This window comes from Chiloscyllium punctatum, chromosome 46 (assembly GCF_047496795.1).
Source record: "Chiloscyllium punctatum isolate Juve2018m chromosome 46, sChiPun1.3, whole genome shotgun sequence".
Classification (NCBI taxonomy): Eukaryota; Metazoa; Chordata; class Chondrichthyes; order Orectolobiformes; family Hemiscylliidae; genus Chiloscyllium; species Chiloscyllium punctatum.
The window spans coordinates 32,942,455-32,965,920 of record NC_092784.1 but is presented as its reverse complement, the minus strand read 5'-3'; the positions used below and the strand labels follow the sequence as shown (position 1 = coordinate 32,965,920).

General features: G+C 46.1%; 1 protein-coding gene across 1 annotated transcript in view; it reads left to right on the top strand.

Annotated features, from left to right (window-relative positions):
* pkn1a (protein kinase N1a) overlaps positions 1-23,466 on the top strand; it is a 197,017-nt gene that overhangs the window by 57,758 nt on the left and 115,793 nt on the right. The window contains exons 3-4 of the mRNA XM_072564263.1: positions 7,270-7,424; positions 22,882-23,011. Of these exons, the coding sequence (XP_072420364.1) occupies positions 7,270-7,424; positions 22,882-23,011 (285 nt within the window). The remainder of the gene's footprint in view (positions 1-7,269; positions 7,425-22,881; positions 23,012-23,466) is intronic.

The following is a 23,466-nucleotide window of genomic DNA, read 5'->3' as shown; positions in this document are numbered from 1 at the left end:
AAGATTTAAAAGGGACCTACGAGGTAACTTTCTCATGCAGAGGTTGGGACGTGTATGGAATGAACTGCCAGAGGAAATGGTGGAGGCTGGTATTATTACAACATTTAAAGGCATCTGAATGGGTACATGAAGGGTTTTAGAGGGATATGGGCCAGGTGCTGGCAAATGGGACTAGATTAGTTTAGCATGGATGAGTTGGACTGAAGGGTTTGTTTCTGTGCTGTACATCCCTATGACTCTACGACTCTCAGTTAAAACATCCCTTATAGACCCTGCCAAGACCCCCTCAAGCTCTTCTGTTTATATCAAGTTGCTTCTTATTCATCGAAGCTCTAGCCTATAAAAGATTAGCCTGTCAAACCTTTCCTCATAATACAGTCTTTCCATTCCAGGGCTTAGTCTCTCAAACCTTCACTGAACCTCTTCCAATCCTTTTTTATCCTCCCCTTTATGAGGTAACTTGTACTGTGCACAGTACTACCAGTGCCCTGTGTAACTGAAGTATAACTTCCTTACTTTTTTAACTAGTTTCCCTTGTCATAGACGCAAAACTTTCTATTGGCTTTCCTCATTACTTCCGGTACCTACAGATTAATGTTTTGTGAACAGTGTAGCAGGACACCAAGATCCCTCTCCATCTCTGCTCTCTGCAATCTCTCACCATTTAGACAGGCTTCATTCTTACAGCCAAAATGGACAATTTAACATCCTCCCATATTGAACTGCTTTTGCCTGAATTTTTGCTTGCGTATTTAACCAGTTTTTGGTCTCCTCTTCACCATTTATTTTCAGACCTATCTTTCTGTCATTGGTAAATTTAGCAATCATATATTCCTTTATCTAAGTTATTTATACAAGTTGTAAAAGATGAAGCCACTGTGCCATACCATGTGTCACATATTGTCATTCAGAAAGAAGATAAGAAATCGGATAGGAGTGGTTAATTTGGCCCTCAACCCTACCCTGATATTAGACATGATTATGACTGATCTGCCACGTGCCTCAGCCCCTCTCTACTGCCAGCTTATTATAGCCCTAAACTCTCTCATCTTTCAAAAACTTATCTATCTCCTCTCTCAATACTTTTACGATTAGCCTCCAGAAATATCCGGAGTAGAGAATTTAAGACATTCACTGCCCGTTGGGAGAAAAAGAAATTCTTTCTAAATGAGAGTTATAGAATAATATCCCCGAGGTGGGGACTTCCCCCAGGGATGGAGGCATCTACTCCACATCTCCCCTGTCAAGCCCCCTCAGAATCTTGTGTGTTTCAGTGACATCACCCCTCATTCTTCTAACATTGAATGAATAAACAAATAAATAAGTCTGGATAACTCATTCTAGGAGTCAGTCAAGTGAATCTCTCCAATGCCTATAGTTTCTTAAGTAGAAGGCTCAATACTGTACACAGTGTTCCAGGTGGAGTCTCATCAACACCCTGTACAGTTGAAAGGTGCTTTGCATGGGCTCAGATTGGTACTGTGCATACTTAAGGTCCTTTTTAGGAGCTCGGGTGAAGCAAAGGTGTATGCAATGGTTGCAGGAGGGGTGCTGGGGCTTGAGGGAGCTACAGTGTTATGTAAGATATTTAGGAACTGGAGCGGATTACAGAGATAGGGAGGTGTGTCAAGGCGAGAGGAGGCTGTAGACAGGTGGAACATCGGGCTGGATAAGGTTCAAGATTAGGGAGGGGTGTATATTCAAGTTTTGGAGTATGATGTAGTTATTAAATAAATTAGAAACTGGCACCTATTAATATCATTGATCCAGATGTACTTGATAAAAGATCCCTCTGAATAGTCTAGCCCAGAGATGGAACGCTTGTGCCATTCTTTCTGTTTAGCTCACAACCTAGTGGGGAAAAAACGCCGCTCCAGGTGGGAAACAGCAAACTGACAGTGGCCTTGATGGACTGCCTTCTGTGCACTGCCAATCACATGGTATTTGAAGGGGACGTTCCTTGAACGTGTCAAAACGTTTGTTTTTAATTTGACCATGTGTTGAATACAGACATGATGGATGTTTGTGGCGTTCATACCATGGAATGGAGTGTGGTGGGGACACACAGATGAGTACTGGGCTTCTGTTGTCGTTGCCTTGGATTGGGAATCTCCTGCCACGAAATTAAAATAAATTGAGACCCTTTGAAGCACTTTGGAAACAACAGTCTAAGTGTGCTTTAGTGTGCACCAGTTGTGTAATTTGTCTTCCTATGGTGCAAGTTTTTCAATTGGTCAACAGATTGTGATACCAACACTGACAGCTGGAGGACACTTTCATGTTTCACTTCCTCCCCTTTTAAAATGTCTGAAAAACAAGGGCTCAACTGGATGTGAAGTCAGCAAATCTAGATTATTATTTATGCCCATCCTAAATTGCCCTCTTCCAGACAATTAGGAATAGGCAATAAATACTGGCCAGCAACACCATTATCCCATGATCAAATGAAATTGCTTGGCCTCATCCCAAAATGACTTTTTAGTTCCCAGTTCAAATGTAATAATGCTTTTTTTTGTTCTATTACAAAGTAGCTGTACCTTTTGTTCCAGCAGGACGCTGTGTGTTTGTATCCACTGTACTCTCTGCTGCATTTTAATGGGAGTTTGCTCGTTGGATGCAGGGTGTTTATTCTTATCGGTGTCCAGATAGAATTGGCCTGTGGGTCATAAATTGACCCTGAGGGCTGCATACAATTAAACACCTCTGTAAGCGGCTGGTAGTTCCAAAGTAGTTCAAATGGGTGGTTCTGTGACCTGTGACAATTCCTGCCAATCCTTTGCTGCAGAGCATTCACATGGCACCTTGCTACGTAGTACAGGTCAAGTGGCTGACAGTATAATCAGAGTATGCTTCAAACAGACTGCACAGGAGGTTCTGTCACTCTATCACAGATGTTATGGCCATATTTCCATACTGCTCACTTTCAGTTGCACAGTGACAGAAGTACGGATGGATGGATGGGATCCATTTTTGGCATGGAGTCATATGGTACTGTGACATCGCACGTTGTACATCATGTGTAGGCTCATCTGTAAAATGCTGAAAATGTGTTGCTGGAAAAGCGCAGCAGGTCAGGCAGCATCCAAGGAGAAGGAGAATCGACATTTCGGGCATAAGCCCTTCTTCAGGAATGAGGAAAGTGTGTCCAGCAGGCTAAGATAAAAGGTAGGGAGGAGGGACTTGGGGAAGGGACGTTGGGAATGCGTTGGGTGGATGGAGGTCAAGGTGAGGGTGATAGGCCGGAGTAGGGTGGGGGCGGAGAGGTCAGGAAGAAGATTGCAGGTTAGGAAGGTGGTGCTGAGTTCGAGGGATTTGACTGAGACAAGGTGGGGGGAGGGGAAATGAGGAAACTGGAGAAATCTGAGTTCATCCCTTGTGGTTGGAGGGTTCCTAGGCGGAAGATGAGGCGCTCTTCCTCCAACCGTCGTGTTGCTGTGGTCTGGCAATGGAGGAGTCCAAGGACCCGCATGTCCTTGGTGGAGTGGGAGGGGGAGATGAAGTGTTGGGCCACGGGGTGGTTGGGTTGGTTGGTCGGTCCGGGTGTCCCAGAGGTGTTCTCTGAAACGTTCCGCAAGTAGGCGGCCTGTCTCCCCAATATAGAGGAGACCACATCAGGTGCAGCAGATGCAGTAAATGGTGTGTGTGGAGGTGCAGGTGAATTTGTGGCAGATATGGAAGGATCCCTTGGGGCCTTGGAGGGAAGTAAGGGGGAGGGGTGGGCATAAGTTTTGCATTTCTTGTGGTTGCAGGGGATGGTGCCGGGAGTGGAGGTTGGATTGGTGGGGGTGTGGACCTGACGAGGGAGTCATGGAGGGAGTGGTCTTTCCGGAATGCTAATAGGGGAGGGGAGGGAAATATATCCCTGGTGGTGGGGTCTGTTTGGAGGTGGCGGAAATGACAGCGGATGATACGCTGTATATGGAGGTTGGTGGGGTGGTAGGTGAGGACCAGTGGGGTCGGTCCTGGTGGCGATTGGAGGGGTGGGGCTCAAGGGCGGAGGAACGGGACGTGGAGGAGATGCGGTGGAGGGCATCATCGACTACGTCTGGGGGGGAATTGCAGTCTTTGAAGAAGGAGGCCATCTGGGTTGTACGGTTTTGGAACTGGTCCTCCTGGGAGCAGATGCGGCGGAGACAAAGGAATTGGGAATATGGGATGGCGTTTTTACAGGGGGCAGGGTGGGAGGAGGTGTAGTCTAGGTAGCTGTGGGAGTCGGTCGGTTTATAATAAATGTCCGTGTTGATTCAGTCGCCTGAGATAGAAATGGAGAGGTCTAGGAAGGGAAGGGAGGAGTCTGAGACGGTCCAGGTGAATTTGAGGTCGGGGTGGAAGGTGTTGGTAAAGTTCCACATATCCGCCACAAATTCACCTGCACCTCCACACACATGATTTACTGCATCCGCTGCACCCGATGTGGTCTCCTCTATATTGGGGAGACAGGCCGCCTCCTTGCGGAACGTTTCAGAGAACACCTCTGGGACACCCAGACCAACCAACCCAACCACCCCGTGGCCCAACACTTCAACTCCCCCTCCCACTCCACCAAGGACATGCAGGTCCTTGGACTCCTCCATCCCAGACCATAGCAACACGACGATTGGAGGAAGAGAGTGCCTCATCTTCCGCCTAGGAACCCTCCAACCACAAGGGATGAACTCAGATTTCTCCAGTTTCCTCATTTCCCCTCCCCCCACCTTGTCTCAGTCAAATCCCTCAAACTCAGCACCGCCTTCCTAACCTGCAATCTTCTTCCTGACCTCTCCGCCCCCACCCCACTCCGGCCTATCACCCTCACCTTAACCTCCTTCCACCCATCGCATTTCCAAGTCCCTCCTCCCTACCTTTTATCTTAGCCTGCTGGACACACTTTCCTCATTCCTGAAGAAGGGCTTATGCCCGAAACGTCGATTCTCCTGCTCCTTGGATGCTGCCTGACCTGCTGAGCTTTTCCAGCAACACATTTTCAGCTCTGATCTCCAGCATCTGCAGTCCTCACTTTCTCCCCTCATCTGTAAAATGTACTTGGCAGTTGATGGAAGTCAATGGGCCAACGTTTAAGGGAATAATAATCTTGATCCTATTAGTCAAAAATCACATGACACTGCGTTATAGTCCAGCAGTTTATTTGAAACCGCGAGCTTTCGGAGGCTCACTCCTTCCTCAGGCAGCTAGTGTTTGTTCAATATATTCACATCAGTTGTATGACCCTTTGATCTTTTACTTATAAATTCTGTGTGCGAACTATTCTCTCTCACAAGCTGTCCGAGGAAGAAATGGGAGCTCCGAAAACTTGTGGTTTCAAATAAACTTGTTGGACAAGAACCCTGTGTCTTGTGATTTTTGATTTTGCCCGCCCCAGTCCAACACCCAATGCCTCCACATCATGATCCTATTCGGTGAATGTTGCCATGGAAACGGTCAGCTGTTTGTAGACATTCAGCTGGTTTAATTTCAGAGATTTGGGAAGTGTCCCCCAGGTATAACCAGAAGAGATCACTGCTAAAGTAGCAAATAGATCAATGTGAGGGGGGCGGTGGGGGGGAGGGGGAGAAATTAAATCGCTATGGGGCAGAAAAGAAAGACATCTGAAGGTGAAGTTATTAGACGGTAAAAGATTATCAGAGTTTATTGAAAATGCCAGTTCCATAGGCAGGAGACTGAATATGCAAAATACTCAACAAAGGAAGTTAGCAGGGGGACAATGGGATTTTGTTTTAATGTATTGATTTGGAATGATCAACATTTTATTGTCTAAAAAGGTGCTGGAAGATGTTGCAGGGAAATAGGATATATATTTAAAATGGGCAAGACTTGCAGATCCGGTGGAGTGAGCAGTGGAGCAAGACTCTCTTCTGTAACTTATTTCGGAGGCTGACTGGGGATGCATTGAACTGGGATTGTGTTGGCAAAACATGAAAGTTCGTGTGGGAAGAGCTTGTAGACGGGGGGCGGGGCCATGGGGGGGGGTGATATGAGATTTAATACAGGCAAATTGTGTCTGCAAACTGGATTTGAGTTCTTGTTGAGAGGTTAACTAACACAGTTAGGGGAGGAGGTGACACAGCGAGAGGAGAGCGGAACGTACCAGCAACGAAATCAGAGATAAGCAGTAATAAAATTAGAAAGGCTCCAAACGTTGGCAATTTATGTACACAAATGTTAGAAGGTAGCAGGAAGAGTTGATAAGGTTGTTATAAAAGACATTGGAGAGCAGCATGGTGGCTCAGTGGTTAGCACTGCTGCCTCACACCGCCAGGGACCTGGGTTCGATTCCAGCCTCGGGCAATTGTCTGTGTGGAGTTTGCACGTTCTCCCCGTGTCTGTGTGGGTTTCCTCTGGGTGCTCCGGTTTCCTCCCACAGTCCAAAGATGTGAAAGTTAGGTGAACTGGCCATGCTAAATTGCCCGTAGTGTTCAGGGATGTGTAGGTTAGGTGCATTAGTCAGGGGTAAATATGGAATAATAGGGTCGGGGAATGGGTCTGGGTGGGTTACTCTTCCGAGCGTCGGTGTGGATGTGCTGGGCCTAATTGCCTGTTTCCACATTGTCGAGATTCTGTGAAAAAGATGTAGAAGAGCCTGGGCTTTATGAAGGGAGAGGTGGGATATATAAAAACTTTTATTAATCTTAGATTTAGCCTCAGTGTGGCCAGTTTAGTGCTGACATTTTAGTTTGGAGAGGATGCAGGGGATATTAGTTCAACTCGAACTAGAGACAAGGGAATTTAGTTCTGTGGGGAGAGTTGGTATTTCCTCCTCAGAGCGAAAGAGAAGTTGATGGGGAGAAACAATTGAATTGTTCCGTCATGTCAGTGAAGCCACTGGTATTCTGGTCAGTAACACAGGACAGATATCTCAGGAAATTGGCAGAAAAAACAGAAAATAGATGAATGATTGTTCCACAGTTGTTGTAATCTTATTCACACTTCCTGAAATGTGGCGAATGCAGATTAAATTGTCCCTTTTCAAAGTGATTGGCATTGATATTTAAAAAGGAGGAATTTACAGTACTTGGGGAAAGCCATGGCAGTGTGGTATTAACTGGGTGGCTCTTTCCAGGAACCAGCTCAGGTGCAGTGGATTGAACAGTCACCTGCCGTGGAATTCGATTCGGTCATGATGTCTAGAGCCAATGTGTAGCTGCTCATTGCTTTTTGATTGTCAGTTGGAGAGTCTTTTCTGCATGTGTTTTCTGTAGCAGTTGAGTGATCTATCCGGTCAATGAAGGAAGCATAAAGATCTGATTGCCCTGATTTCTCCTTTTCATGTAGATGAACCTCAGTCACCTGGTTCTGTAAGCAGGGAGGCTCGTTCCACTGCCAACAAGAATCGGATTGTGGCATTAGAGAAACAGCTTAATATCGAGATGAAGGTCAAGCAAGGAGCTGAGAATATGATCCAGATGTACTCTGGTGCACCTGTGAAGGTGAGGGAAACATTGCCAGCTTCTGTACATTGAGCTTTAGCTGCTCATGAATGGTGGGTGACACTTCTAAACATTTGAATAAGGACTTTTGTTCAGGAGCAGAACCAAAAAGCCTCCAAATGAGAATATTATTGGCTATGGTTGGAAAATATGGTTGGAAAAGCTGCACTTCGCCACTTGACAATACATGACACACAACTCGGTTCAGGGCCATTAAGCTTGAAACAATCACTCCAATTTATTTTGGGGCGTGAATAGAGAAAGGAAAATGATTTTGGTATTCTGGAATGCTGGAAGAGATCTTCCTGGAGCTAATTAGAAACAGGAACAAAAATAGCCCATTCAGCCCTGTAAGGTTTGCTGTACTGCTCAGTAAGAGTTGTTCAGCTGATTTACTTGGGACCTTAACTTCACAAATGTTGCATGTGTTTCCTATCAATCAGTTTGCTGACTTGGGTTTGTTAGATTGAATTTTCAAAAGCAGACAATACATTGGATCCACAGATCAGAAACAGGCCACTTCATCATTGTAGAGTCATAGTGTTATACAACCTGGAAATGGACTCTTCAGCCAACTCAGCCACGCCAAACAGATATCTTAAACCAATCCAGTCCCATTTGCCAATACTTGGCCCATATCACTCTTAAACCCACCCTATTCATATACCCAACCAGGTGCCTTTTAAATGTTGTAGCTGGACCAGTCTCCACCACTTCCATACACACAACACCCTCTGCATTCGTCCCTTGCATTCACTTCTGCCATTTCTTGGACTGTGGTGATTTTTGATTCTGTAGCTTTAGCTCCATTTTCCTACTCCAGCACCATGTCCCTCGACTTTCTTGTTTAAAAAATATATCAGTCTCGAGCTTGTGATCTCAAAGAATTGAGCACCACTGCCCCTTAGGGTAAGGGAACCTCAGATTCTCCAAGAATACTTTCTATCATCCGCAAACATGCACAAATAAGACTCGATCTTGAAACCTCGGTCGCTGAAAAGTTAGTAAATGCTGAGGCCTCAGACCCTGTTCTTTGAGACCTGTTAGCTTGCCAACCTAAAGCTGAGCAGTCTGTTCCACATTCTGATTCCTGTCCCTTAACAAATCCTGTACCTTTTCCCTTCTATATTACCCCATCCATGATGCTGCAGCCCTGTCAAGTACCTTTCAAATGCATATATTTTGTTTCCCCCCTTCTGAATTGAGTAGATTTGTTAAGACCACTTCCTTTCAGAAAACCATGTTGACTCTGTTTGGTCATACTAGGAATTTCTAAGTGCTTTGCTGAACAGAGCACTTCAAACACCTCAGTGTGTGTTTAACACCTCACTTGATGACCCTCCCACACTGTTAGCAAAGGCAAATGCGATCAACTGTCTATCTAGTAACTAGCCCCAGGAGTTGCTCAAGCAGCTGCCTCTTTCAGTCACTTTGTGCAGATCAGAACTCTACGCAATATTTTAAGAGTGGTCTAAGTAATACTGCAAACCGTCCTTGTGTAACCTCAATGCTGTTTTATTCTAGGTGTCTAACATTAAAGGAAAATACCCCAACTGCCTCCTTGCCCAGCTGTCCTGTGACTTCCAGGGATCTGACGAGATGACTTTGTTCCCCTCCACTTTTGGCATCTTACTGTTTATTCTGTACAGGGGGTCCTTGATTTACAAGGTCCAAATTGCAAAGTCTTGTACTTAGAACTGTGTTCCCACACAGGCATTTAAGGACTTGACAGACGAACATTTCTTGTACATTATGAACAACTCCTTTATGTCATCCTGCATTGTGGATTAACTTGCATACAGATCCACTTGCAAATGGACTCCAGAATGGGACCCTTGCCACCTTTGTCTTTCCCAGATGCATTACCTGAACTTGTCTGGACTGAATTCCATTAGCCATTTTACTGCCTACCTGAACCATACATTGTTAGTTTCCTGTAGTCTGCAACTTTCTTCGGTGTTATCAACCCACAGGGCTTATTTTCATAGAATTTGCATACTTCTGGAGCCCGCCCCCTGCATGTATATCCAAATCATTGATATTTATAGCAACAGCAGGGGACCCAGAACATAGCCAAGAGAAAGCACAACTTCCACTGAACGCTCCAGCCAGACAAACTCCATTGACTATTAGAAAGAACAAAGAACAAGGCTATTCAGCCCTCCAAGCCTGCGCTGACACTTGCTGCCCTTCCAGCCTCAAACTAACAGAGACGGTATCCCTCTCTTCCCTTCCTATCCATGTATTCATCCAGGTGATTCTTGAATGCTGCTATTGTGCCTGCTTCCACCCCCTCCTCTGGCAGTGTGTTCCAGGCACTCCTTTGAGTGAAAAACATGTCTTGCACATCTCTTTTAAAGACCTAACCACTCGCCGCCATCATCACCCCCCAGCAATGACCCTTGTAACTGTGTCCCGTAGTAATTGACCACTCAGCCCTGGGGAAAAGACTACTTACAGTCAAAGAGTCACAGAGATGTACAGCACGGAAACAGACCATTCGGTCCAACTTGTCCACGGCGACCACATATCCCAACCTAATCTAGACTAATTTGCCAGCACTTGGCCCATATCCCTCTAAACCCTTCCTATTCATATACCCATCCAGATGCCTTTTAAATGTTGGAATTGTACCAGCCTCCACCACTTCCTCTGGCAGCTCATTCCATACACACACCACCTTCTGCATGGAAAAGTTGCCCTTTAGGTCTTTTCCCTCTCACCCTAAACCTCTGCCCTCTAGCTCTGGACTCCCCCACCCCAGGGAAAAGACTTTGCCTCTTTACCCTATCCATTCGCCTCATGATTTTATAAACCTCTATAAGGTCACCCCTCAGCCTCCGACACTCCAGGGAAAACAGCCCCAGCCTGTTCAGCCTCTCCCTATAGCTCAGATCCTCCAACCCTGGCAACATCCTTGTAAATCTTTTTTGAATCTTTTCCACTTTCACAACATCTTTCCGATAGGAAGGAGACCAGAATTGCACGCAATATTCTAACAATGGCCTAACCAATGTCCTGTACAGCTGCAACATGACCTCCCAACTCCTGTACTCAATACTCTGACCAATAAAGGAAAGCATACCAAACGCCTTCTTCACTATCCTATCTACCTGCGACTCCACTTACAAGGAGCTATGAACCTGCACTCCAAGGTCTCTTTGTTCAGTAACACTCCCTAGGACCTTACCATTAAGTGTACAAGTCCTGCTAAGATTTGCTTTCCCAAGTGCAGCTCCTCGCATTTATCTGAATTAAACTCCATCTGCCACTTCTCAGCCCATTTGATCAAGATCCCATTATAATCTGAGATAACCTTCGCTGTCCACTACACCTCCAATTTCGGTGTCATCTGCAAATTTACTATGCCTCTTATGTTCACATCCAAATCATTTATATAAATGATGAAAAGTAGAGGACCCAGCACTGATCCTTGTGGCACTCCACTGGTCACAGGCCTCCAGTCTGAAAAACAACCCTCCACCACCACCCTTTGTCTTCTACCTTTGAGCCAGTTCTGTATCCAAATGGCTAGTTCTCCCTGTATTCCGTGAGATCTAACCTTGTTAATCAGTCTCCCATGGGGAACCTTGTCGAACGCCTTACTGAAGTCCATATAGATCACATCTACTGCTCTGCCCTCATCAATCTTCTTTGTTACTTCTTCAAAAAACTCAATCAAGTTTGTGAGACATGATTTCCCATGCACAAAGTCATGTTGACTGTGCCTAATCAGTCCTTGCCTTTCCAAATACATGTACATCTTGTCCCTCAGGATCCCCTCCACCAACAATGAAATCGCAGAGTGGAAGTCTGTGACCAGTGGCATACCGCAAGGGTTGATGCTGGGCCCTCTACTTTTCGTCATTTATATAAATGATTTGGATGTGAATATGGGAGGTATAGATAGTAAGTTTGTAGATGACACCAAAATTGGAGGTGTAGTGAATAGTGAAGAAGGTTACCTCAGATTACAACGGGATCTTGATCAGATGGGCCAGTGGGCTGATGGAGTTTAACTCCGATAAATGCGAGGAGCTGCATTTTGGGAAAGCAAATCTTAGGAGGACATATACACTTAATGGTAAGGTCCTAGGGAGTGTTGCTGAACAAAGACCTTGGAGTGCAGGTTCATAGCTCCTTGAAAGTGGAGTCACAGGTAGATAGGATAGTGAAGAAGGCGTTTGGTATGCTTTCCTTTATTGGTCAGAGTATTGAGTACAGGAGTTGGGAGGTCATGTTGCAGCTGTACAGGACATTGGTTAGGCCACTGTTGGAATATTGCGTGCAATTCTGGTCTCCTTCCTATCGGAAAGGTGTTGTGAAAGTGGAAAAGATTCAAAAAAGATTTACAAGGATGTTACCAGGGTTGGAGGATCTGAGCTATAGGGAGAGGCTGAACAGGCTGGGGCTGTTTTCCCTGGAGCGTTGGAGGCTGAGGGGTGACCTTATAGAGGATTATAAAATCATGAGGGGCATGGATAGGGTAAACAGACAAAGTCTTTTCCCTGGGGTTGGGGAGTCCAGAACTAGAGGGTATATAGGTTTAGGGTAAGAGGGGAAAGATATAAAAGGGACCTAAGGGGCAACTTTTTCACACAGAGGGTGGTACATGTATGGAATGAGCTGCCAGAGGATGTGGTGGAGGACAGTACGATTCCAACATTTAAAATGCATCTAAGTGGGTATATGAATAGGAAGGGTTTAAAGGGATAGGGGCCAAGTGTTGGCAAAGGGGACTAGATTGGGTTAGGATATCTGGTCAGTATGGATGGGTTGGCCCAAAGGGTCTGTTTCTGTGCTGTCCATCTCGATGACTCTATAACTTGCCCACCACCGACACCGACATCAGGCTCACCAGTCTGTAGTTCCCTGGCTTGTCCTTACCACCTTTCTTTAATAGTGTACCATGTTTGCCAACCTCCAGTCTTCTGACATCTTACCTGTGTTCCTAGCCTCCTAGCAGATGCCTCCTAGCAGAGCGCTTTAGGCAACATCTCCGGGACACCCGCACCAATCAACCAAACCGCCCCGTGGCCCAACATTTCAACTCCCCCCCTACCACTGCTGAGGACATGGAGGTCGTGGGCCTCCTTCACCGCCGCTCCCTCACCACCAGACGCCTGGAGGAAGAACGCCTCATCTTCCACCTCGGAACACTTCAACCCCAGGGCATCAATGTGGACTTCAACAGTTTCCTCATTTCCCCTTCCCCCACCTCACCCTAGTTCCAAACTTCCAGCTCAGTTACTGTCTCCTTGACTTGTCCGGACTTGTCCTACCTGCCTATCTCCTTTTCCACCTATCCACTCCACCCTCTCCTCCCTGACCTATCACCTTCATCCCCTCCCCCACTCACCCATTGTACTCTATGCTACTCTCTCCCCACCCCCACCCTCCTCTAGCTTATCTCTCCACCCTTCAGGCTCTCTCCCTTTATTCCTGATGAAAGGCTTTTGCCCGAAACGTTGATTTTACTGCTCCTCGGATGCTGCCTGAACCCTTGTCTCACACTGCCCATGCTGACTGAAATGTCCATCCACACTAACCCTCCCCCCTTTCCCTGCACTTGCTGTCCATGTAAGTGTCCAAATACCTTTTAAATGTTATTAATGTACCCGCCTCAACCACTTCCGCTCACAGCTCATTCTCCATGTGTACCAACCTCTGCAAAAAAAAGGTTGTCCCTCAGGTTCCCTTTTATTCTTTCGCCTCTAACTGATGCCCTCTAGTCCTCGATTCCCCAACCCTGAGGAAAAAAGATCCCCCCTCAGTCTCCGCACTCTAAAGAAACATGTCCTAGCTTGTCCACTGTCTGCCCATAACTCAGACCATTGAGTCCTGACAATGTCCTTGTAAGTTTCTTCTGTACTCTTTCCAGTTTAATAACATCCTTCCTGTAGCGCGGTGACCAAAACTGAACACAATATCCACAAGTGTGGCCTCACCAACGTACTGTCTAACTGCAACCTAACCTCCCAACTTCTATACTTAGTGCCCTGACTGATGAAGGCCAGTGTGTCAAAAGCTGCCTTCACTGTCCTGTCTACCTGGGACTCCACTTTTAGAGAACTGTGCACCTGAACTCCAAGGTCCCTCTGTTCTACTCCACTCCTTAAGGCCCCACCATTCACCATGAAACTCCTCCCTTGGTTTGACTTCCCAAAGTGCAAGCCCTCACACTTGCCTTTATTAAACTCCATTTGCCATTTCTCGGCCCACTCCCCCAGATGATCAAGGTCCTGCTGCAGTTTCTGAGAACCTTCCTCACTGCCCATGATACCGCCCACCCAAGTGTCATCAAACTTACTAATCATGCTTTGTACATTCTCATCCAAATCATTGATATAGATAACAAACTGTAATGAGCCCAGCACTGACCCCATAAGCACTCCCCCAGTCACAGGCCTCCAGTCCCACAGAATCCTTCCATTGTCACGCTCTGCTTCCTACCATCAAATTGATTGTGTATCCAATCTGCCAGCTCCCACTGGATTCCATGTGATCTAACCTTCCAGAGCAGCCTACCATGTGGAATCTTATCAAAGGCCTGACTGAAATCCATAGAGACTACATCCACCACCCTGCCCTCGTCAACCTTCCTGGTCACTTCGTCAGAGAACTCGAACAAATTTGTGAGGCATGATCTCCCAACACAAAGCCATGCTGACTACTCCTAGTCAAACCCTGTCTTTCCAAATGCATGTATATCTTATCAGAATTTTCTAAAGTAACTTACCTATCACAGATGTTAGGCTTATTGGTCTATAACTTTTCTTTGCAACCTTTTCTGAATAAGGGCACAACAATTGCTACCTTCCAGTCTTCCGGGACCTCACCCGTGACTAACAATGATTCCTTAATATCAGCCAGGGCCCCCACAATTTCTTCTCTAGCTTATTACGATGTTCTTGGAAATATCTGGTCGGGACCAGGAGATTTATCCACCTTCATGCATTCTAATACATCTGTCACCACCTCTACTGTGATACGCACTGTCTCCCAAATCCCAAGCGGTTATGTCTTTCCCCACGGTAAACACAGAGGAGGAAATATTCATTCAGAACCTTGCCCATCTCCTGCGGTTCCACACTTTCATGTCTGCTTTGGTTATTGAGGGGTCCTATTCTCTCTCTAGTTATTCTTTGTCATTTAATATCCTTAAAGTTACCCTTTGAATTTGCTCTCACCTTCTCAGCCAAGGCTATCTCATGTCCCCTTTTCGCCCTCCTGATTTCCTCCTTCAGTAAGCTCCTGTAACCCCTGTAGACCTCCAGTCATTCCCTTCATCCCAACTGCTTGTACCTGAGACATCACTCCTTTTCTTTCAGGTCAAAGCCTCAATATCTCTCGTCATCCAGGGTTCCCTATTCCTGATAACTTTGCCTCCCACCCTCACTCTTGCTAGTTCACTTTTCAAGGCCTCCCACTTGCTGCAAACAGCTCCTGCAAACTCCTGTCTCATTCCAGCAACATTTACCTTGCCCCAGTTTAGAACTTGAACCCAAGGACCAGTTTTGTCCCTCTCCATGAGTGTTTTAAAATGAATAGAACTATGGTCACTGGTCCCAACGTAGTCTCCCTCTGTCACCTGTCCTGCCCTATTACCCAGCCCACTCTTGGGTATTGTCCCATTCCCAAGTCGGACCCTCTATGTACTGCTTGAGGAAACTTTCCTGAACAGACTTCACCAATTCCACCCCCTCTAGGCCCTTGACGCTATGGCAGACCTAGTCTCTGTTTGGAAAATTAAAATCCCCTACTATGACAACCCTACTGCCCCTGCAAGTCTCCCTTATCTCCCTGTATATTTGTTTGTCTAATTCCTGTTGACTATTTGGGGGCCTATGCTACAACCCCAATAACATCACCGTCCCCTTCCTATGTCTTAGCTCCACCCACTCTCCCTCCATGGATGATCCTTCAGTTATTTCATCTCTGGTTACTGCTGTGATACGCAGCTTAAACAAAAACACAACTTCCCCCTTCCCCCTCCTTTCACCACCTTAATCCTGACTAAAGCATCTGTGCCTTGGCACATTAAGCTGCCAGTCCTGTCCCTCCCTCAGCCATGTTTCTGTCATGGCTATAATACCCCAGTCCCACGTGCCTGTCCACACCCTGAGCTCAGCAGCCCTAGCTGTCAGCCCTTTTGCATTGAAATAAATGCACTTTAATCCAACAGACATTCCTTGCTCCCTGTCGTGTTCCATGCTGACCTGTCTCTCCAATTTACTATTTCTGATTACTGTATCTCCCTTGAGCTTTGCACTTGCCTCCCTGTTGTTGAGGATCCCATCCCCCTGCTGATCGAGTTTAAACCCTCCCACGTAGCACGAGAGACGAGAGCAGCTTTAATTTGTTATTTCTCCCACACACAACAGATACAGTAAAACTGAGACAGCGTTCCTCCAGGACTGAGGGTGCTACATAAACAGCACAAACTACACACTCGTACACAGCATAGAGTGCGTAAGAAATGCAAAACACTCAAGTTCCAGTGTCGTAGGAGAATGATGGACGATAGACATTGTTCTGGCAGCAATTCCAAGGAATTTCCATTGGGAAAGAGTCCGATCATACAGTGTTCAGGAGCCTGATGGCTTGGGGGAAGAAACTGTTGCCCAGTCTGGCCATGAGAGACCGAATGTTCCGCTATCTTCTGCCAGGTGGCAGGAGGGAGAAGAGTTTGAGGGAGGGGTGTGTGGGGTCTCCCACAATGCTGTTAGCCTTTCAGATGCAGCGTGTGGTGTAAATATCTGTAATGGACAGGAGAGAGACTCCAACGATCCTCTCTGCTGTCCTCACTATCTATTGTAGGGTTCTGCGATCCGAGACGGTATAATTCCCGAGCCCCAGGCAGTGATGAAGCAGCTCAGGGTACTTCTGTAGAATGTGGTGAGGATAGCAGGGTGGGAAGGGGCCTTTCCTCAGCCTGAGCAGAGAGTAGGGACACTGCTGGGCTTTCTTGGCTATGGAGCTGGTGTTGAGCAAACCTTGCTGCCAGGGTATTGTTTCCCCCTTCAGTTCAGGTACAACCCGTCCCTCTTGAACAGGTCACCTCTAACCCAGAAAAGATCCGAATGATGTACAAATCTGAATCCACGCCCCCTGCACCAAATCTTCAGCCACACATTCATCGACCATATCCTCCTGTTCTTGTTCTCACTAGCACATGGCACTGGAAGGAATCTGGAGGTCCTGGTTTTTAATTTTTTTTCTCCCTAACTCTCTCAAATCACTCCACCAGACCTCGTCCCTGTGTCATTTGTGCCAATGTACACAGTGCCTTCTGGCTGCTCCCCCTCCCACTTGAGACCATTCTGCAGCTGCTCCGAGACATCAAACACACAAGTTTCATTAACCCTCACTACTTCGTTAAAAACTCACCCAAATTAATATTATCTCGGAATACTTCAGGACGTGACCCTAGAAATAGTAGGAGCATAGGTGATCCTTTTCCAGCATTCTCTCGACTCTAGAGGAGTTGCAATGTAACCCCACTCCTTTTGGGGAAAAAAAGGAGGGAGAGAGAAAGTGGGGAATTTTCGGCTGGATAGCCTGACATTGGTTGTAAGGAAAATGTTGGAGTCAGTCGTTAAGAAGTAAGAGGTGAGCATTTAAAAGGTGATGACAGAATCTGTCTTGGTCAGTATGGATTCACTAAAGGGAAATCATGTTTGGCAAATCTTCTGAATTTTTTTTGAGGTTGTGACCAGTAGAGTGGACAGGGGTGAATCAGCAACGTTGTGTACCTGGCATTTCAAATGGCTTTTGACAAGGTTCCGTGCAAGAGTTTACTGAAAGGAAATTAAAGCACATGATATCGGAGGGAGTGTTTTGACGTGTATAGAGAGTTGGTTGTCAGACAGGAAGCAGAGAGCTGGAATAATTGGGTCCTTTTCTGAGCGACAGACCGGGATGAGTGGGGTACCACAGGGTTCAGTACTGGGACCCCCTGCTGTTCACAATATCCATTAACCATTTGGATGAAGGAATTGAATGCAATATCTTCACATGTGCAGACGACGCTGAGCTGGGTGACAGTGTGTACTGTGAGGAGGATGCAAAGCCGTTGCAAGGTGACTTGGGCAGACTGGCTGAATGGGCAAATACTTGCCAAACGCAAGTGTGAATAACTGTGAGGTTTATCACTTTCATCACAAAAGCAGGAAGACAGATTATGATCTGAATGGTGGCAGTTTAGGAAAAGGTGAGGTGCAACGAGACCTGGGTGTCATGGCGGAACAGTCTCTGAAGGTTGGCACACAGGTACAGCAGGCAGTGAGGAAAGCTAAAGGCATGCTGGCCTTCATAGCAAGAGGGTTGGGGTATTGGAGTAAAGATGTCTTGCTGCAGTTATACAGGGCCATGGTGAGGTCACACCTTGAGTATTGTGTGCAGTGTTTGGTCTCCTAGTCTGAGGAAGGAGATTCCTGTTATTGAGGAGCCCAACGAAGGTTCACCAGACTGATTCCTGGGAACGGCAGGATTTACATATGAGCAAAGATTGGATGGACTGGGCTTGTACTGGCTGGAATTTCGAAGAATGAGGGTGGGATCTCATAGAAACATATCAAATTCTGATGGGACTGGACAGGCTAGATGGGGGGATGAATCTTCCCGATGTGGGGGAGGTCCAGGACTAGGGGTCACAGCCTAAGAATAAGGGGTAAAGCAATCAGGACTGAGATGAGGACGAATTTCTTCATTGAGTTGTGAACCTGTGGAATTCTCTCCCACAGGAAGTTGCTGGGGCCAGTTCATGAGATTTATTCAAGTGAGAGCTGGACATGTGCTTGTGGCTGAAGGAACCAAGGAGAGAAAGTGGGAATGGGAGAGTGAGATTGTGTGAACAGCTAATGGTCATATTGAATGGTGGGGCAGGCTCAAAGGGCTGAATGTTTCTGACTGACCTATAACTCCAGACCCACAGCAATGTGGTTGACCCTGAAATGGCCTTGCCATTTGGGAGGCAAAAAAGGAATGAGACTGGACATTTCACAGGAAATGTCAGCAACCCTGCAAAGTCCTCCTCCTCGATATCAAGGTGTGAATGCCAAAATTGAGAGAGCTATCTTACAGACTAGTCAAACGACAGGAGTGATACTCTCAGAATCATACCATCCTGGGTACGTGCTGTTCTCATTGATGGGACAACCCAGTACAGAATAGTGCAGTTGGAGTTGTTGAGAGTTCTCAGGGCATCATGTCAAAGAAAGCTGCAGATTACACTGCACTCTCCCCAAGCCACCTCCCCACTTCTGCTTATGAATCAGGAAATCAACATGCTCGTCACCATTTGGAAGAAGTCCTGGGGGTGGCAAGGGCACAGAATATATGCTGAGTGGCTTGACCTTGACCATTACTGATCGAGGTGGTCAGATGCCAGACTAGGTTTGCAGTAGGGGGTGAGGGAAAAGTACATTTGACCTCCCTCCTTCCCCATCTGCCTGCCACAGCCGAATGTGTCCATTACATAGTCCTTGTTTCGATAAAAATCCAACCTTCACATTGATGATCCCTTCCAGCATGTTGTGGTAAATGTGCTGAATGAGATATATTTATGACCGATCAAGCAATTCAAAAATGTCTATGAGATGCTGTGCAATATCAACAGCAGAATTGTACTCTAACATAAACTGCACCATCACGGTGGCTCAGTGGTTAGCACTGCTGCCTCACAGCGCCAGGACCCAGGTTCAATTCCAGCCTCTGGCAACTGTCTGTGTGGAGTTTGCACATCCTCCCCGTGTCTGCGTGGGTTTCCTCCGGGTGCTTCAGCTTCCTCCTGATCTGCAGGCCGGGTGAATTGGCCAAGATAAAGTGTTCAGGGATGTGTAGGTTAGGTGCATTAGTCAGGGGGAAATGTAGACTAGCATAGGAATGGGCCTGGGTGGGTTACTCTTTGGAGGGTCAGTGCAGGCTGGCTGGGCCGAAGGGCCTGTTTCCACACTGTAGGGATTCCATTTCTAATTCTTAAAAAAAAACAATCATGGCCCAACATATCCCCCACTGAACCATTGCCATCAGGCCAAGGGTTCAATGGAGAGTGCAGGAGGGCATGCTGGGAGCCGCACCAGGCAGACCTGAAGATGAAGTGTCTACCTGCTGAAGCTACCAAACAGGACTACTTGCATGCCAAACAGCATAAGCCACAAGCGTTAGGGCAAAGTGATTCTACAACCAATTATCTGTTCTCAGTGCTGCTCTCATTGAGATTGGTGATGGACAATTAACTCACTGGAGGACAGTGTACACGTATCCCCATCCTCAATTATACAGGATCAAACGATAAGTGTGAAACATTCAGAACAGTCTTCAGCCAGAAGTGCTAAGTGGATGATCCATCCCAATCTTCTTTATGATGCTCCAAGCATCATAGGTGCCACTGTTCAGCCAACTTGATTCACTCCACCTATACCAAGGAATGGCTGGAATTACTGGATACTGCAAAGGGTAGGGGACCTGACAAAATTCTGACCGTGTTTGTTTTTCGGAACTTGTCAAGCCTGAGCCAAACTGTTCCAGTGCAATTCCATCACTGGCACCTTCCTGACAATGTGAACAATTGCCATGTACACAAAATGACCACTCCATCTAAAAAGTGCGTTACAGATATTCACCAAAGCTCCTTAGACAGTACTTTCATCCACCCTCAATTATCACAGTTTGATCAAAGGGAACAGGAAAAGTGCCATCGAACACCACTTCCTCAGAAATACTTGCTCACTCATGCCCAGTCTGGGTTTTGACATGACTGCTCAGACTTGGTTCAAACAAAAATATCGGAATTCCAGAGGTGAGGCAGAAGTGACATCAAGACCATCTTTGATCAAGTGTGGCATTGAGCAGTCCTGGCAAAACTGGAGTTAATAGGAATCTGGGGTGAAAACCTCGGGGTAGAGTCATACCTGACAGAAAGGAAGACAGTGTGGTTCTTAGGAATATCTGAATTCTGGGGCCCCCTTGGAGGAATTCCTCAAGGTCGTGTCCAAATCCCAAACTTCTTCAGCAGCTTCACCAATGACCTCCTCTATCCAAAGGTCCAAAGTGGTTTGGTCACTGGTGTTTTACAATGGTCAGCACCATTTGTAACTCTTCAGATACTGAAGCAGTCCGTGTCCAAATGCAGAACTGCTAAGTATGCAGGTTTGCACTGACAAATGGGGATTTTCTCTTAACATTCAATGACCGTGTTCTCACATTATAATCCACCCACTGTCAATGTCCCAGGGTTTACTGTTGACCAGAAAATGAACTGAATAAATATGTGGCTGCAAGAGCAGGTCAAAGGCTCACAATCCTGCACCAAGTAACTCCCCACCTGACTCCCCAAAGCCTGTCCACCATCTACAAGGCACAAGTCGGGAGTGTAATGATATACCCTCCACTTGCCTGGATGAGTACAGGTCCCACAACACCCAAGAACCAGGACAAAGCAGTTTGCTCAGTTGAAGAGTTACTTGACCCAAAACATTAGTCTCCTCAGATGCTGCTAGATCTGCTGAACCTCTCCAACTATTTCTGCTTTTGTTTCTGATTTACAGCATCTTTGCTCTATCGGTTTTTATTCTACCATCGACCATCTAAAACTTGCATTGCAGAAACCCACGAAGATTCCTTAGATGGCACTTCCCAACTCATGACCACTTCCATCTAGAAGGACAAGGGCAGCAGATATACAGGAACGTCACCACCTGCAAATTCCCTTCCAAGCCATTCACCATCCAGATAAATCCTTCCTTATCACTGGGCCAGAATCCTGGAATTCCTTCACGAGCTACATTGATCATATACTGACACCAAATGAGCAGCAGCAGTTCAAGAAGGGAGTTCACCTCCACCTTCTGAAGGGAAAGTGGGAATAAGCAATCAATGCTGGCCCAGTCAGTGACCGTATCTCCTTCTGAATGAGTCAAAAACATCCGGCAGTGGAGCCAACTTGAGAAAGAACATCATTATACTCTCTTGTTGGGAGTATTTGTTTAGAGTGCCAATCAAACTTTTTGTTTGCTGACCCAGATTCATCCCAAAAGGTACACAATATTTAATGTTTCAGTCTGTCGGACTGATGGTGTTGGGAGATGTTGGGCTGCATGTCACAGTTCTGACTTTGGCTGGAGTTTGGTTGACTGTGCAGCTTAGTTTGGTGGGATTTCGGTTGACTGTATTTTGTGAGATGGTGATATCCCATGGTTCCCCCGGCTGGGTTTCGGACATTCCAGCCTCTGTTCCATACTTGGAGAAGAAGCATGTTTTATCAATACACAGTAAAGCTTATTTTGAATAAAAGGACAGTTCGGCTTGTGTTTGGAAACACCGGGAGTGGAAGGAGACCATCCTTCCCATGGATCCCATTTCATATTCAATGTGATCAATCTCAGTGACACACTTCCACTCTCTCTCCATACTCCTTGACACCTTTAGCCTCTTGAACTCCAGACCCAATTAACCCAATCTGTCATATAAAAAAAAATCCCGCCATGCTAGGAATCAGTCTGGTGGAGCTTTACTATCCTCCCTCTCTACCATATAATCACTTTTCCTTTGGTAAGGAGACCAAGATTGCACAAAACCCTCTCCAGTCTGATCTCACCAACAGTACAGCTTGTTTATGTACTCAAGCCCTCTTACAGTGAAGGCCAGCATACCACTTACCTCCATTGCTACTTGGTGCACATGTGTGAGTGATGTACAAGAATCCTAAGGAAACCTAAACAATTCTAACAGGATAAAGGCAGAAAGAATGTTCTCAATGAGTGTGGAGCGCAGGACCCAGTGGGTCAGAGTGTAAGGATACTGGGTAGGCCATTTAGGACCAGGATGAGGAGATCTTCCTTCACCCAAAGAGTGGTAAGTCTGTGGAACTCTCTGCTACAAGAAGGAGCTGGATGTTGTGTTTGGGGAGAAGTGGGAGCTGCGTACGGAGTTGGATGATCAGCTGTGATCACGTTGAATAGCATGGCAGACTCAAAAGAGGTGAATGGCCTACTTTTTTAAAAATGTCTCTACAAGAGGCAATTTGTGCAGAGCCTTGCTCATTTGGACCATTTTGTGGTTCATTCATTTATGCAATGTGAGCTTTTCTGGTAAAGCCAGTAGCTTTTGCTTATCCTTATCTGTCCTTGAGAAGGTGCTGGCGGTGGTGAGCTGTCTTTTTGAACTGCTGCAATCTGAGCTGATTTGAATGATGGAATAGAAGGCCCATGGATTGCAGAACCAACACAAAATTCTGCACTCAACCTGGCTGAGCCCAGAATGGTTCAGTACTTCAGACTTGGAGCTCCCATTTGCCACATTTTGTTCGTGTGATATATTAATTAATCGCTGGATGTGCACAACCTGAGCTCTGTTGTCAAAAACCCTTTCAAAGAAAAGCAGAGTTGAAGCATTTTGTTCCTTGTCAAATGAGAATTCCTTTCATTTTAATTTTGCTCTTTCCTTAATCCCAAAGGACCGGAAGATGTTGTCCACTGCCCAACAGATGCTGCAAGACAGTAAAACCAAAATTGAAGTGATCCGTATGCAGATCCGCAAGGCAGTGCAGGCAGATGAGTTGCACCTAGAAGATGAGGATGGCCCAGGTAAGTAGTGGTTAAGCTCTGTGCTCCCAGATACTAGGCTTATTCCAGCAATGAAAGCAGGGTACTCCTGCTGCTGCTGGAGAAAATAAAAAACAAAGCCTTGGAAAAACACAAAAGGTCTGGTGGCATCTGTGAAGAAAGAGTCATCAAGGAATTCAAACCTTAGCTCTGTCTCTCCACAAATACTGCCAGACCTACTGAGTTTCCCCAACACTCTTTATTTCAGGAGTTCCCATCATTTCGAAGCTTCATGAGTGAATTCTGTAGTCCTTCTCACTAAAGAAATGAAAGTTTAATAACCATTTAATGTTATTTAGATGAACATATTGGAGATATCTGGAATGTTGCACTTGTGAAACAGTGAAAATGCCAAACGTGACAGTGTTGTTTAGCATTTATCAGAATCTGTTTCATGCTCACGTTCACAATTTTGAAAAGCTTAATGCTCAAAATAA